At 58.4% G+C, this 13024-nt stretch overlaps 1 protein-coding gene across 1 annotated transcript; it reads left to right on the plus strand.

The window, feature by feature from the left end:
- Positions 1449-12640, plus strand: LOC110256558 (serine/threonine-protein kinase WNK4-like). The gene is made up of 2 exons (XM_021071522.1): positions 1449-11599; positions 11856-12640. The coding sequence occupies exon 1, from the start codon at positions 8988-8990 to the stop codon at positions 9945-9947; it is 960 nt and encodes a 319-aa protein (XP_020927181.1). The 5' UTR covers positions 1449-8987; the 3' UTR covers positions 9948-11599; positions 11856-12640.

Here is a 13024-nt window from a genome sequence, read left to right on the forward strand (position 1 = left end):
GCTCTGAGAGTTTACATGCTGCTTGCCTCTGCCCTTGCTAATGTTTGGTGGGTGCCCCCAACCCAGAGGTGTGGTCTCCACATCACCGTTCTGACCAGTCAAGGCAGGAGCACGAGAGCCCTGGACGCTCACGTCCGAAGTGGGCCCTGCTCCAACCGGCTAGACCCACGTGGGGGATACTCTCCCCAGGAACAGCTGTGCCTCAGCCTGGGGCCGGGGTCGTCTCTGCACTTCCTCCCCTTGGCTCTGGTGACTTCCTGCTGGCTCCAGTCCCTGTGGCTTCGGCCAGCCCGGGTCATGTCCCCAGGGCCAACCCAGTGGAGAGCCTCTTTCCCCCTAGTTCCAGCCAAAGTCCCAGGGAAGATGCTCATTGGCTAGGATTGAGTCACATGCTCATCCTGAGCCAATCATAGTGGCCAAGCACACTGGCCAGCCAGGACCCTGCCCATTCCTGGAGTGGACGAGGTGGGCTCAGCCCAAGAGCACCATGTGGGGTGTTGGGACTTCAGGAGGGGTTCTTGCTGGGTGCCCCACACCAAGGGAAGGTCCTGCTCCGTGCTGACCCCACTGAGCATGCAGAGGCCCTTGTCCTTACACAGTCCGCCAGGAGGGGCGGCTGCTGCTCCCAGCCCCAGAGGGCAGGTGACCGCCAGAGGGCAGAACCCAGCCCCGGCCAGGCCAAAGGAAGGAAAGGAGGTCCGGGAGCAGTGTCTGGGACCCCCAGCCACAGTCAGGCCTTGTTGGGGAGTGGGGCTGGGAGAAGGTGGGAGGATCCTCGGCTCAGGGCTCAGGGAGCCTGGCTGGTGCCCCTGGAGGTCAGGCAGTGCTGGGTCAGGAATGGGATGGATTTCCCACCCACATGGGAAAAGAGCCAGGGGACACTGGACTGTCCATCCCAGAGGAGTCCCAGAATCCTCTTCCCCATACTCCCTGCCCTGTCCAGCCAGCCCAGGATCTCCTGCCACCTCCTGAACCCAGCCAGCTCCACTGGGGGCAGCAGAAAGGTGTCCTGAAATCACAAAGCCACAGCCAATAGCTGGCACCAGCCTGGACACAGTGACCTTGGATACACAGGACATGAAGAACTTGGACTGGACCTGCAGGCAGCCCAGGCTGGGGGGCCGTGGGGAGCCTGCAGCAGGGCGGGATGTGAGGTGTCCTTGCAGAAGGTGATGAGGGATGAAGCCAACAGCGCCCACGAAACTGCCCTGGGAGCAAGAGGGTGCAGAGACGCCTTTATTTTTATCCCTGGTGTCCCGCTGTGCTGAATGCACTCTCTGCATTTTGTGTCTGTGCCTTTCACACCCTCTCGACTTGGCCCAGTGAGGCCAGGCCCTTGCTCTCTGTGTCCTTGCCAATGACATGGGGCCGTTTCATGACTCACTGGGCTGTCTCAGGAACAGATTGACTAGGGCCAGGCCAAGTAGGACCCCAGCAGAGGGTGTGCAGGGACCCGGGGCCTGGCCACCTGAGTGCTGTGAGGTGGGAGCACTGGCAAAGCACTGTTCCCCACAGCAAATGCAGAAAAACGCACAGCTGCAGGTCATGCTTCCTATAGAGCAAGGCTGGCTGTGCATCACGCGTGCACCATGTGACCTGTGCAGCAATGACGGGGGTAAGAGTATTTCTTCCAGGAGCATCCTGACTTTGCGAGCCTCACCCTGGGCATTGGTGCAGAGTTCAGCTGAGGGCAGCCAGGGCTATCCCCTGCCTTCTCTCACCCACACCCCAAGTCCAGGCAGGGAGCCCTCAGCACCAGGCTCTTACAAGCTTGCAGAGGGCTTCTATTTCTGGCAGATCTGGGGACTTGGTTCCCTGCCCGTCACTCCCACTGGAAGCAAAAGTGCTGAATAGAACAGGAACAGTGTTTTCTCAGACACTTGAGGAGCTGGCAGGTGAGGAGTGAACACGCAGAGGCTGGAGCTGGAGTGCGTGCAGGAGCCTGGGGAGCCAGGTGGAGGAGGTTCAGGGGGGCTGGATCAGTGGAAGCTCCTGGGGGACCCTACCCACAAACAGGCTCATACCCTCCTCACAAGGATGAACCAGAACAGCACCCCAACCTCCTACCCAGGGGACTGCCAGCTCTTAATTTTGTCATTGAGTGGAAGAGAAAATCTGGCACCCCAAATTCACACCGCCCATGGCACCCAATTCACACCGCCCATGGCACCCCAAATTCACACCGCCTGCATGGTCCAAGGCCCAGAATCTCAACTTAAGTGGTTCCAGGCTGGCAGAGACTCTGGTGGGACCCAAGCTCAACCCCACCTCAAGGGGCTGCTACAAGCAAAAGTTGAAGAATCAGAAAATAATGGTAAAAAAATTCACAAAGCACACAGGCAACGAGGTACCACAAATGAGCCCAAACACCACAGGCAGCAGAATATGACCCACAAACACTCTTCCTGTGGGGCTGTCAGGGCAGAATATCCAGTGAGCTAGAAATGCTTTAGTAAATAAAAAGGGGATATAACATATGAATAAAGAGCATGTGACCATAAAAAATGATTAAGCCAAACTGAAAACGGAAATTCTAAAAATGAAAACTGTAATACATGGAGATAAAACTCAATGGATAAAAAGTAAATTAAAAACAAAGAGTCAGTAATCAAGGATAGATTCAACTGCAGTTTGATGTAGTTAAAGGAAGAACTAGTGAAATGGAAGATGGAGCTGGAGAAGTTATCTCTAATCTAGCAAAAACAAAACCATGGAAAACATGAAGAGTATATGATTAAGAGCAAAGGAGCCAGCCAACTTTTGCAGCTAAAACTGAAAAGTAGACTATCTAAGACACCACATGTTGTCTACCAAACAAGATAAAATAAAACAGAATAATAAGAGCAAGGTGAGCTACCTTCAGACTGAGGGCAGTTAAGCAGGCAGATGGCACGACTGATGAGATGCCAGAGACAGAGCACTCACTTCTTAACTTGTAAGGGGAAGGGGCAGCAGGAATGAGTGAGAACAGGATCATTCAAAGATGGCAAGAAAGGAGAGAAGCACAGGGAAAGGGAGGCAGATACCAAGTTTAAAACAAACACACGGTGGGGCGTTGACAACACCAAAAGCCGGCTCTTTGAAGATGGCTGATAGAATGGACAAACCCCTGGCCATCTTGTTCAGGAAGAAGGAGGCGCAAATGACTGGCGTTAGGAATGAGGGCAGAAGACATAACCATAGATAGTTCGCCGATTACAGGCAGATGTTACAAATAATTTTATGCGAAGATATCTAAAAATTTGGATGGGAGTTCCTTCTGTGGCTCAGCAGAAATGAACCTGACTAGTATCATGAGGACACAGGTTCAATCCCTGGCCTCGCTCAGGGGATTAAGGATCCAGAGTTTCCGTGAGCTATGGTGTAGGTCACAGTTGTAGGCTTGGATCTGGCGTTGCTGTGGCTGTGGTGTAGGCCAGAGGCTACAACTTCAATTCAACCCCTAGCCTGGGACCCTCCATATGCGGTGGGTTTGGCCCTAAAAAAAAAAAAAGACAAAAAATAAAAGATAAAAATAAAATTTGGGTAAAGTGGGTAGAATTCTAGAAAAACATAACTTAACAAAAGCAAAGAAAGAAGAAATAAATAACCTGAATAGTCCTATGAACATTAGTTAAATTGGATCTGTGGATACGAATCTTTCAAAGAAAACCAAGCCTAGATGGTTTTACTGGCAAATTTTTCCAACATTTAGGAAAGAAATCATTCTAATCTAAAAAAATGATTTCAGAGTATATAAAAAGGATATTTTGGAGTTCCACTTTGGCACAGGGGGTTAAGAATCTGACTGCAGTGGATCAGTTCATCGCAGAGGTGTGGGTTTGCTCCCAAGCCTGGTACAATGTCTTAAAGGGTCTGGTGTGGCCATAGCTGTGGGCATAGGTTGCAGCTGTGGCTTGGATTCAATCCCTGGCCCAGGAACTTCCATATGCTGTAGGTGCAGTCATTTAGGAAAAAAAAAAAGATATTTTTCTAAAAGCCTGTATCATATATCATTATCTTCATGGTAAACTCTTGAAAGCATTCGCTGTAAGGCCATGCAGACGTGCCCACCTCTAGACAACATGGTGCAAGTCCTAGGAAAGGCTCAGAGGGAAGATAAGAAAAGAAGTAAAAGACAGCTTAAATGGAACATTCATTTTCTCAGGCAAACTTGGGCATCCCAGGGCTGGGACTGGGGCTCCAGCCTCATATTTATCCTACGGCACAATCTTCCTCAAACCCTTGGTTGCTAACCCATAGTCCAAGATGGCTGCCTAAGCGCCAGCCATCAGGTTTGTATTCCAGCCAATGGGAGAAACTAAAGGAGAAGGGAGTGTGACTGCTTGCACTTTGGACCTTCTTTGTGAAGCGTATCTACCACTCCAGCTTCTGCTTCACTGGCCAGAGCACCTTATCAGACTCAGCTGTCACCTTGGTTCTGGATGGCCACTGGGGGGAAACAAACAGAGAAAGGGGTCCAGGGCTGCAGGGGGCAAACACTCAGAACTGCGGGGGGAGCCCAGGCATGGGCAGAGCTCATCTGCTGCAGGGAGCCGGGTCATGCTACTGCCATCCAGAGCCGGCCCAGGCTCCAGACCCTCTGGGGGCCGAGGGGAGGAGCAGAGGTGGCCCTTGGTCCTCCACTGGCACTGGAGCAATGTGGCTAGAATTGATGGGTGTAGCCTCTGGCCCGGTTTGCAAGCCACCCCATGATCTTACTCATTGCAGTGCCGCTGAGAGAGAAGACGTTTCCAACCGCTGTTTTGCTGCCTGGATCCATGTGTTGGCAGGAGGGCTTTTAGCAAATGTGCAGGGCATAGTTGCACCTGTCGTAATTGCAGCAAGCGTATTTTTTTGGCTTAACAACTCGGGAGCAACCTGACTGTGCAGCCCCAGAGCCCAAAGGTGCCGTCAGAGCCTGGCACTGGTGGCAGGTGCCTCCGGTCCAGACAGCGCCCCATCAGGGGGCCCAAAGCAGAGGTCTTGGGTGTTTAAGTTGCCTGCCAGACAAAGCGCCACGGGAGCGCTGGCCTTGCCTTTGGCCATGAGCGTGTGAGGTCTGCGAGCTGCTGCAGAGGAGAGCAGGCCCCAGGGGCACCTGGAGGGAGGGTGAGCTCCGGGAGCTGCTCTGGCCCAGCTTTCACCTTCCACTTGGGGCCGAAGCTGGCTGGCCCCACCCCACTTGGGATGTGACATTTCAGAAGCCTGCAGCCCTCGGGCACAGCCTCCTCCTGAAGCCCCTGTGGCCCCCGGAAAATCCCGGCCCCAGCTTCCATCAGAGCCCACCCCCGCCAGGGTCCTCTTCTCCGACGCTTGACCTCAGAGCTGGGCTCCCCACCAACCCAGGTCTGGAGGAAAAGGCCCCAGGCAGGGCCTGGGGGCAGGGTGGAGGCTCCACGGCTTAGGGTCACTTGGTATTTGCGGGGCCTCAGGACCCAGTATTGAAAACAGGGTCCACTATGAGCCAGCGTTAGGTAGCCTGCCCCCGCCACCCACCCCATGTTGAGGCCAGGCAGCATCTGGTCCCTGCTGGGGGACACACCCCTCATCCCCAAGAATAGGTGTGATGGGCGGCTTCTTGTCATCGAGTGTGACCTGGCCACAAGGACCTTCTCGTCATTGGCCCTGGAGCCCCCTCCCCCGGATGGACGCATTTGGGGGGGCCTGGGACGGGGTGCCTCTGGTGCCCCTGGCCTCCCGCTGCCCCCTCTGTGGAATGAGGCCCAGATAGGCACAAAGGACGGCATGTGACAGCTCAGGAAATGGCCTAATGAGGGCTGGGGGACAAAGGTGGCATTCAGCGCATCCTGGACAGCAGGTCCTTCCCAGCCCGCGGGCAGCAGGCAGTCCTGAGTCCCTGGTTTTCCAGGCACCCCCCGCAACCCCCGCCAAGCCTGAGTTTAATCAACGGGCCTCCGCACGGCCAAGGCCGGTCCCCTCACCCGCCTGACCTGCTCTTGGCTGGAGGGGTCCGTTCCCACGAGGCTGTCGGGACCCCCGCCTGGCTCTTCTGCCTCTCTGTCGTGTCTTCCACGTAAACTGGCAAAATCAAATAAATGGTGAGTTTCTGTGACTTTGGCAACTCTTGCTCCATTTGAAACAGTTTAAATGAGCCAAGAACCAAGAAAGGGCAAAAGCGCAATCGATGTGCAAAGAAACATTCGTTCCAGTTTAGTCCGTGAAGCCTGACAGTGAGTGAAGGAAAGTGCGCCCGCTACTCCCTCCGGTTCGGAAACTAGCCGAGCACTTAGGAGTTGCAAAGGGCGCACCCCAAAGCATGGCTGATACGCCCCCCAGAGTCCGTCTCCTGCATCCTGCAGTGATTCCTGACTCCTGCAGTTTTGGCGTTAACACGTCTCGTGCTCTAGCTGGCATGTGAGCCCCTGGAGTCCCGTCTAAGTGCAGGTTCTGGTTCTGGCCCAGGGACCAGGCGGGAGGGGCTGCCTTTCTGAGCAGCTCCCCAGGTGCTGGGCTTGCAGCAAGGCCACCCGGAGCAGCGGGGTCTCTGTCCAGGGGCCTGGGAGCCCCTTCCTGTCCGGGGGTGTCATCAGAGCCAGCAGGAAGGGATGATGCTGGAGGAGCCTGCCGCCCCCGTCCCAGGCGCAGGTGGCCGCGTCCCCAGTGAGGACCCTGGCAGAGGCCACGGGATGCCGTGGGAAAACAGTGCGCTTCCTGGCAGACTGAAAATAACGCTGCTGGCTGTAGAAACCACGGGAACCCCAAGAAGATCTAAAAAGGAGAAGCCACAGGGCTGTTGGCAGCCTTTGGTTCACCTTTATGTGACTTTTGCTCCGATGCTTCTTCCCCCGGGGTAAAGCCCACTGCGTGTGCCCGGGATACGAACACACCCCGCTTCATTTCAATGTCATTGGCAGCAACATGGACGGAGCAGAGACGCTCATGCTAAGTGAAATGAAGTCCGAAAGAGAAAGACAAATGCCACATGATGTCACTCATATCTGGAATCTGATGTACGGCGCTAAAGAGCCTGTGTGTAGACAAGAATCCAGCACAAGGACTTGGAGAAGAGACTCGTGGCTGCCAAGGCGAAGGCGCGGGAGTCGGGGTTGGCAGGTACGAATCATTACATTTAGGATGGATGAGCAGTGAGGTCCTGCTGTGCAGCGCTGGGAACTCTGTCTAGTTACTCGCGACGGGACACGGTGGGGGAGAATGTGAGGAAAAGAATGTGTATGTGTGTATCACTGGGTCACTTTGCTGCACAGCAGACATGGACAGAACATGGCAACTCAGCTATAATAGAAAAAATAAAAATCTTTAAAAAATGAAATAAAATAAAATTCTGTCTAGAAGCTGGGGCCCTCCAGGCGGGTGCACCTACAGGGGTCAGGGTGGCACTGAGTGTGCCCAGGGGGCCCGGGAGAGGAGCAGAAAGGAAAGCAACTGTTTCTCTGAGGACCAGCTACCTGGGCCCACGGGTGGGCATCCTCTCGTGCCCTCTGGTCTCCAAGGACCCACAGGAAACCTGGGGTTCTGCTGCCCTGAGACCCTGAGGCCGTGGGACCCGGAAACCAGACTCTGCCCACCTCATACGTATCAGCGCTCAGAGGTCAGAGTTCAGGGTCGCCCTGGACGCAGTGCTTGCTCCTGGACCTCTGGGCTTTCCGGGTTTTCTGGAGCTGGGAGGAGAGAGGGAGGGTCAGGAAGGGACTGGGTCGGGGGCTGAGGCCGGCTAAAGGAGGGGCTGGGACAGAGGGAGACCCGTTCACGGGTGGCGGGTGGTGCAGCCGCCAGGGACCAGAGCCTCCTTTGCTGTCACGGGCCGGCAGACCTCCTCGCGTCCGCTGGCCTGGAAAGGAGGCCGGGGCCAGGCCAGAGGGCTGCGCGGAGCCGCGGCCGGAGGCTGGCTGCCTGGCTGGAAGCGCTTGCTGCTCTGACTCACACCTGTATTTTTAGCAGAAGACAGCCGCTCCAAGGCCGCGTCGGGAGAGATTACATCTCGGCCCAGGCCCCGGCCTCCCGCAGCCACTGAGGCAGGCAATTTGCGCCACTTCCTGCCGGCTGTTCGGGACACAGGGCACCTGCCCATCGCTGTTGGGAAGAGCATGCCAGCCCAGCGGGCAGGTCAGCACCCAGACACTGGCTGCCTGGCGGGGAGGCCGGGTGGGGCAGGGGGTGAGGGATGCAGAGACAGGCAGGCTGGCCGGGTCTATACCGGGTGGGAGCTGCAGCCCCTCGTGTGCAGTCACCCTGTGCCCAGGGGTGTCGACAGAGGCCATCTGTCCTGGGGGTGGCCTGCGCACCCCTGGGACGGGAGGAAGTGGGGGACAGCAGCCCAGGAAGGGCTCTGTTGGCCTCAGCCCCTGGATGTGCAGTTTTTACAAATGAAGAGCCAGAGGAGGGGACAGCGGCCTCCCCAGGGGTCAGACACGGGTGGGTCAGCGAGGTCTCAGCTTCTCCCCAACCCCTGGGTTCTGCGCAGTGACGAGGAGCAAAGAGCCAGCCGGTGAGAGGAAGGCCCAGGGTGGCCGCCAGGTCGGGGTTGGCGCGGCGGCGGGGCCGGAGCAGGAAGGCTTCGGATCCAGAGCGCCCCCTCCCTCTCTGCGTCCTGCCACCAAGAGGGAGCATCTGGAGTGGCCGCTGCCCCAGCTGCCTCCAGCTGCTGGCTGTGGACCCCGTTAGGCCCGGGTTGGCCAGGCTCCTGCCTCTGCTCTGCCCCCACCCACCCGGTGCCCCCACGGCCACCTTCCAGCAAGGCCAGCAGGCCCTCTGGGATGGGTGGTGACAGGTGACACCTGTGGCCCCAGCATGACACCCTCACGACCGTGAACACCACCCCGGAAGTACCTGGGAGGAAGGAGAAGCCCTGAGATCAGAAGGAAAGGGTGACGGTGCCTGGTCCTGGAGGGTTTGCCTCTGGCTCAGAGGGAGCACGAAGCCCCGCCGCCCAGCAGCAGCTCAGCGGGGTCGGAGGTCACCAGGGCTAAGCGCTGACCCTGACCCTGACCCCGACCTTCACGCAGCTGCCCAGAGGTCATGCGGTCATGTGGCAGGGCCCTGGAAGGGACCCAAGGGCTGGAGATGGAGAAGAGATGAGACCATCTCAGCCCGGCCTTGCCAGCACCCCACGCGGCCTGTCCCCTCTGTGTCTGGGTCCAGGACCCACAGAAGCGACTGTGCCCACTAAGAGCCTGGCTATGGCTCTGGTCACTGGCCTTAACTGGGGGAGAGAGAGTCCACAGGCCCAGAAGCTCCTGCAGCCCAATCTCCAGGCTTGGTTTGTGCCCATGTGGGGGCTGGCTGCCTGCAGTCCCAGGGGGACGTGGCCACAGGCTTATGGCCCCTGCCCTGGGCCAGCTGTCCCCCTCTGGCCAGCTGTCCCTTCCAGCCCAACTGCCCCCCTCCAGCCAGCTGCCCCCTCCAGCCAGCTACCCCCTCCAGCCAGCTGTCCCTCTACTGCCAGCTATCCCCTCCAGTCAGCTGTCCCCATACTGCCAGCTGTCCCCTCCAGTCAGCTGTCCCCATACTGCCAGCTGTCCCTCTCCAGCCAGCTGTCCCTTCTGGTGTTGTCCCCTCTGGCCAGCTGCTCCCTCCAGCCAGTCTCCCCCTACTGCCAGCTGTCCCTTCCAGCCAGCTGTCCCCTCTGGGGTTGTCCCCTCTGGCCAGCTGTCCCCTCCAGCCATCTGTCCCTTCCGGCCAGCTGCCCCCCTCTGGGGCCGGCTTGCTCTGGCCTGTGGACCCTGCACCACGGAGGTGCCCCCTCCTCCCAGGTACGTTTCAGGAGGCCCCTGCTCCATGGAGCCCTCCCCGGGGCTGCTGCAGAGGGTCCTGACGTGCCAAGAAGCGTCCTCCAAGAATCACGTGCATCCTTTAGAACGCGCACCACGCCTCCCCAGGCGCGTTTTATATCCGAATGTCGGTATGTACCTGAAAGCACTGAAGCCCCGGGGTTACCGGGTTTGAGACTGGCTATGTCTGAGCAGGACCCGAGGCCAAAGCTGTAGCACTCGTGGGACCTGTTTGGAAATTTCTCTAAAGCAAGATTTTTTATTTTTTTATTTTTTGGTGGCATGCGGAAGTTCCCCGGCCAGGGATCAAACCTGCGCCACAGCAGTGACAATGCCGGGTCCTTAACCGCTAGGCCTCCGGGGAGCTCCCTGGCGCACAATTTGAGGGCCACGGTAGGAACGCCCTGTCAGGTGAGGAGACAGGTTAGCACCTGCCATTCTAGGTTCAGGGCTGCTGGGGGGCTTGGGGTGACCTTCCCCAAGTGGCGGAACCAGGGCCCCCACTGAACCCCTCTGCTCCCCTTCCTGCAGGATTTATGGGGTCCTCACGCTCCCCCGTCGCCCTGGGCCATGGGTGTGTTCTAGAAACATGGAGTGATTACTCCCACGGGACAGGCCTTTCCTGCTCCCACCAGGGGCCCCTTCCTGTTCCTTTGAGCGATTTCACTAAGAGCCGGGGGGGCATCAAGCTGTGCTCACATCCCCGTCGTGAGCGGAGAACCCGTCTAGTCTTCATGCTTCCACCATGAGGTCTGCAGATGCCAGCACGTCATGTTCCAGGGCTCAGGGAGGCGCCGAGGCCCCCGGGAGTGAGGGAGGGACTCAAGTCCAGGCCAGGTCAGGGCCCGAGCTGGAGCGGGCTCCCTTCGCGGGCGGAGACGCTGTGAGCAGGAGCGGCAGTTTTCCGGAGGTCACGGGCAGCGCAGGGCCGTCCCCACATGGCTGTGTGGGAGCAGGGATTTATTTTCCTGTCTGAGCCTTGCTCTGCAGTGGCGTTTGCAGCCATGGAAGTTCTTGGCCGGGACATGAGTGTCTTCGGAGACATTGGGGTTGCACTTTTATTTTTAGCTTTAGGAATGCGACACTTGATATTATTTGGGTTTTTTAAGATGGGCCAACTTTAAGATGAGAACTATGTCTCTTAACCCTATGCCGGTCCTGGAACCTTCCCATCTGAAAGAGAGGGCCTTGGCTCCACCCTGGAGAAGGCCAGCTGTTCCTGCTCTGTTTCTGGGGAGACTTCTGGTCCCCCATGTGCCCCAGGTCCACACCTCTGGCAGGAGGAACCAGGCCCTGGCGGGCCGGAAAGCATCCCCCCTCTAAGCTGGTGCAGGAGCCGTGTTCTCAGGCCAGGAGACAGTTCCCCGCTGGGGGGGCCTCTCTGTGTGTGGTGACCCCCATCCCAGGGCCAGGGGTTGCAGACGCAGGAAGCCACCCCGCATGTGCCATCACTGACAGCAGCAGGGAGTCCTCGGCGGCTGTGCGTCTCTTTGGGATGCCCGGTGTGCCCAGCGTGCCCAGGGGAGCGCTGCTTCCCCGGGGGAGGGGGTCATAGCCCCGGTTCCTTCCCTGTCTGTTGCGGGGCGGGGGGTGGGGTCCCACAGCCGGGAACAGCCGAGCTGGGACCCGGGTGCCGTGGAGTCAGACAGATCCCTGCCCTCAGCACCCCCACACCTCCGCCGAGGGGTCCCCGCCGGCTCCCTTCATCCCAACCCCAAAGGCCCACCCCCCAGACTTCGCCACTTCAGAGCAGAGCTGGCAGGAGACACGGCCCGGGACGTGGGGACCTTGGTTGGAGCCTCAGTTCTGCGCCAACGACCGTCCTGGGCCCCCGCCCTCTGAGAACAGCCCTGCGAGGACGAGATGAGGTAAAGGAAGCCCCCCGCCCCCCGCCTCCGTCTGGACGGCTGGACGTGACCGGCCGTCTGGAGAAGCTCTGTCTCCCGGACAAAAGGGCCGTGAAGACTGCAGGCCTCTCTGCTCGGCCTGGCGGGGCTGGGCCTCCTTGGGGTGGGGTGGGGGGCCCTCCGTGAGGTTGGAGCTGGTGCTTCTCCTCGATCCTGAACTGAGTCCCTGCGTCTCTGCATTTATCTCTGTAACAGCTTCATTTTTTCCATTTTGCAGGGCTATTTTCTGACGGGAGGCGAAGGCCTTTCCAGCATGAGAGGAGTGTGTGCCTGACACCAGATTCACGGAGGACCCAGACCCGGCGAAGCCCCCGGAGGGCAGCCGGGCCCCCATGAGGGCCCTGGGGGCGGGGGACCCGGGGGCTGCCCAGGGAGGGGCTTCCTGGCCCTGGCCTGGCCTGGCCTGCTGAAACCACGGCCTCTCCGTGACTCCTTGTTCTGGTTCACCCGCGAGGCCACCACCCCTGCCAAGGTGTCACTCCCACGTGTCCCTGAGTCCCACGGCCCCGCAGGAGAGGTCACGTAAATGCTGGCCGCACTGAGCGTGCGATGAGCAGATGGCCCTGGGCACCTCATGGGCAGGATGCGGCCGCGTGGGCATTAACCACACTGAGGAGGGCTGGGGACCCTCTGAGGGGCAGGGGCAGCAGCCCCGATGCCTCAGGACAGGAGGTTCTGAAGGCCTCAGACAGGCTTCTCCTGGCTTGCAGGATGCCATCCTGCTGGCACAAGGGGCTCGACCCCCCAGTCAGGGGTCAGTGGCCCGTCTCTGCCTCCCAGTGCTTTGGAAGCCAGCTGGGGCTTTGGGGTGAGGCTAGGTTTGGCATGGTCCTTCCTCTTCTGCTTCTCCGGGTTTCCCACATTTCCCATAATATTTGCACAATCTTGAAAGCTGATTTTTGAAAACGATTTTTGCTTTTTCCGTTAGAGTTGGTTTACAGTGTTCCGTCAACTTTCTACTGTACAGCAGGGTGCCCGGTCACACACACACACACACACACACACACACACACATTCTTTTTCTCACATTATCCTCCCTCGTGCTCCCTCGCAAGTGACTAGATACAGTTCCCAGTGCTATACGGCAGGATCTCGTTGCTTATGCATTGAAAGCTAATTTTTAAATGTCTGCAGCAAGTCTGAAGACCGCACATCCGTGCATTCACGTGGCCAGCCCTGTTTGTGAAGGGGCCACGGATCCCGCCCGCCACAGACCCACTGGGATGTGCTCATCTGAACCGCGCCCCCCCCAACACCCCACCCCAGTGGGACTTGAACGTCCCACTATGACCACGTGCTGCTCTTCAAGTCTGCGCTCCCCCGCCCTCTGCCAGGCTCCTCTGATTTCCTGTCTCAAACTTGAAACAGCCCCTTCTCCAAGAAGTC

Source organism: Sus scrofa, chromosome 13 (assembly GCF_000003025.6).
Source record: "Sus scrofa isolate TJ Tabasco breed Duroc chromosome 13, Sscrofa11.1, whole genome shotgun sequence".
Taxonomy (NCBI): Eukaryota; Metazoa; Chordata; class Mammalia; order Artiodactyla; family Suidae; genus Sus; species Sus scrofa.

Excerpts from the sequence above, each read along its gene's own strand:
- LOC110256558 (XM_021071522.1), top strand. The coding sequence starts at position 8,988 with ATGTGGCAGGGCCCTGGAAGGGACCCAAGGGCTGGAGATGGAGAAGAG.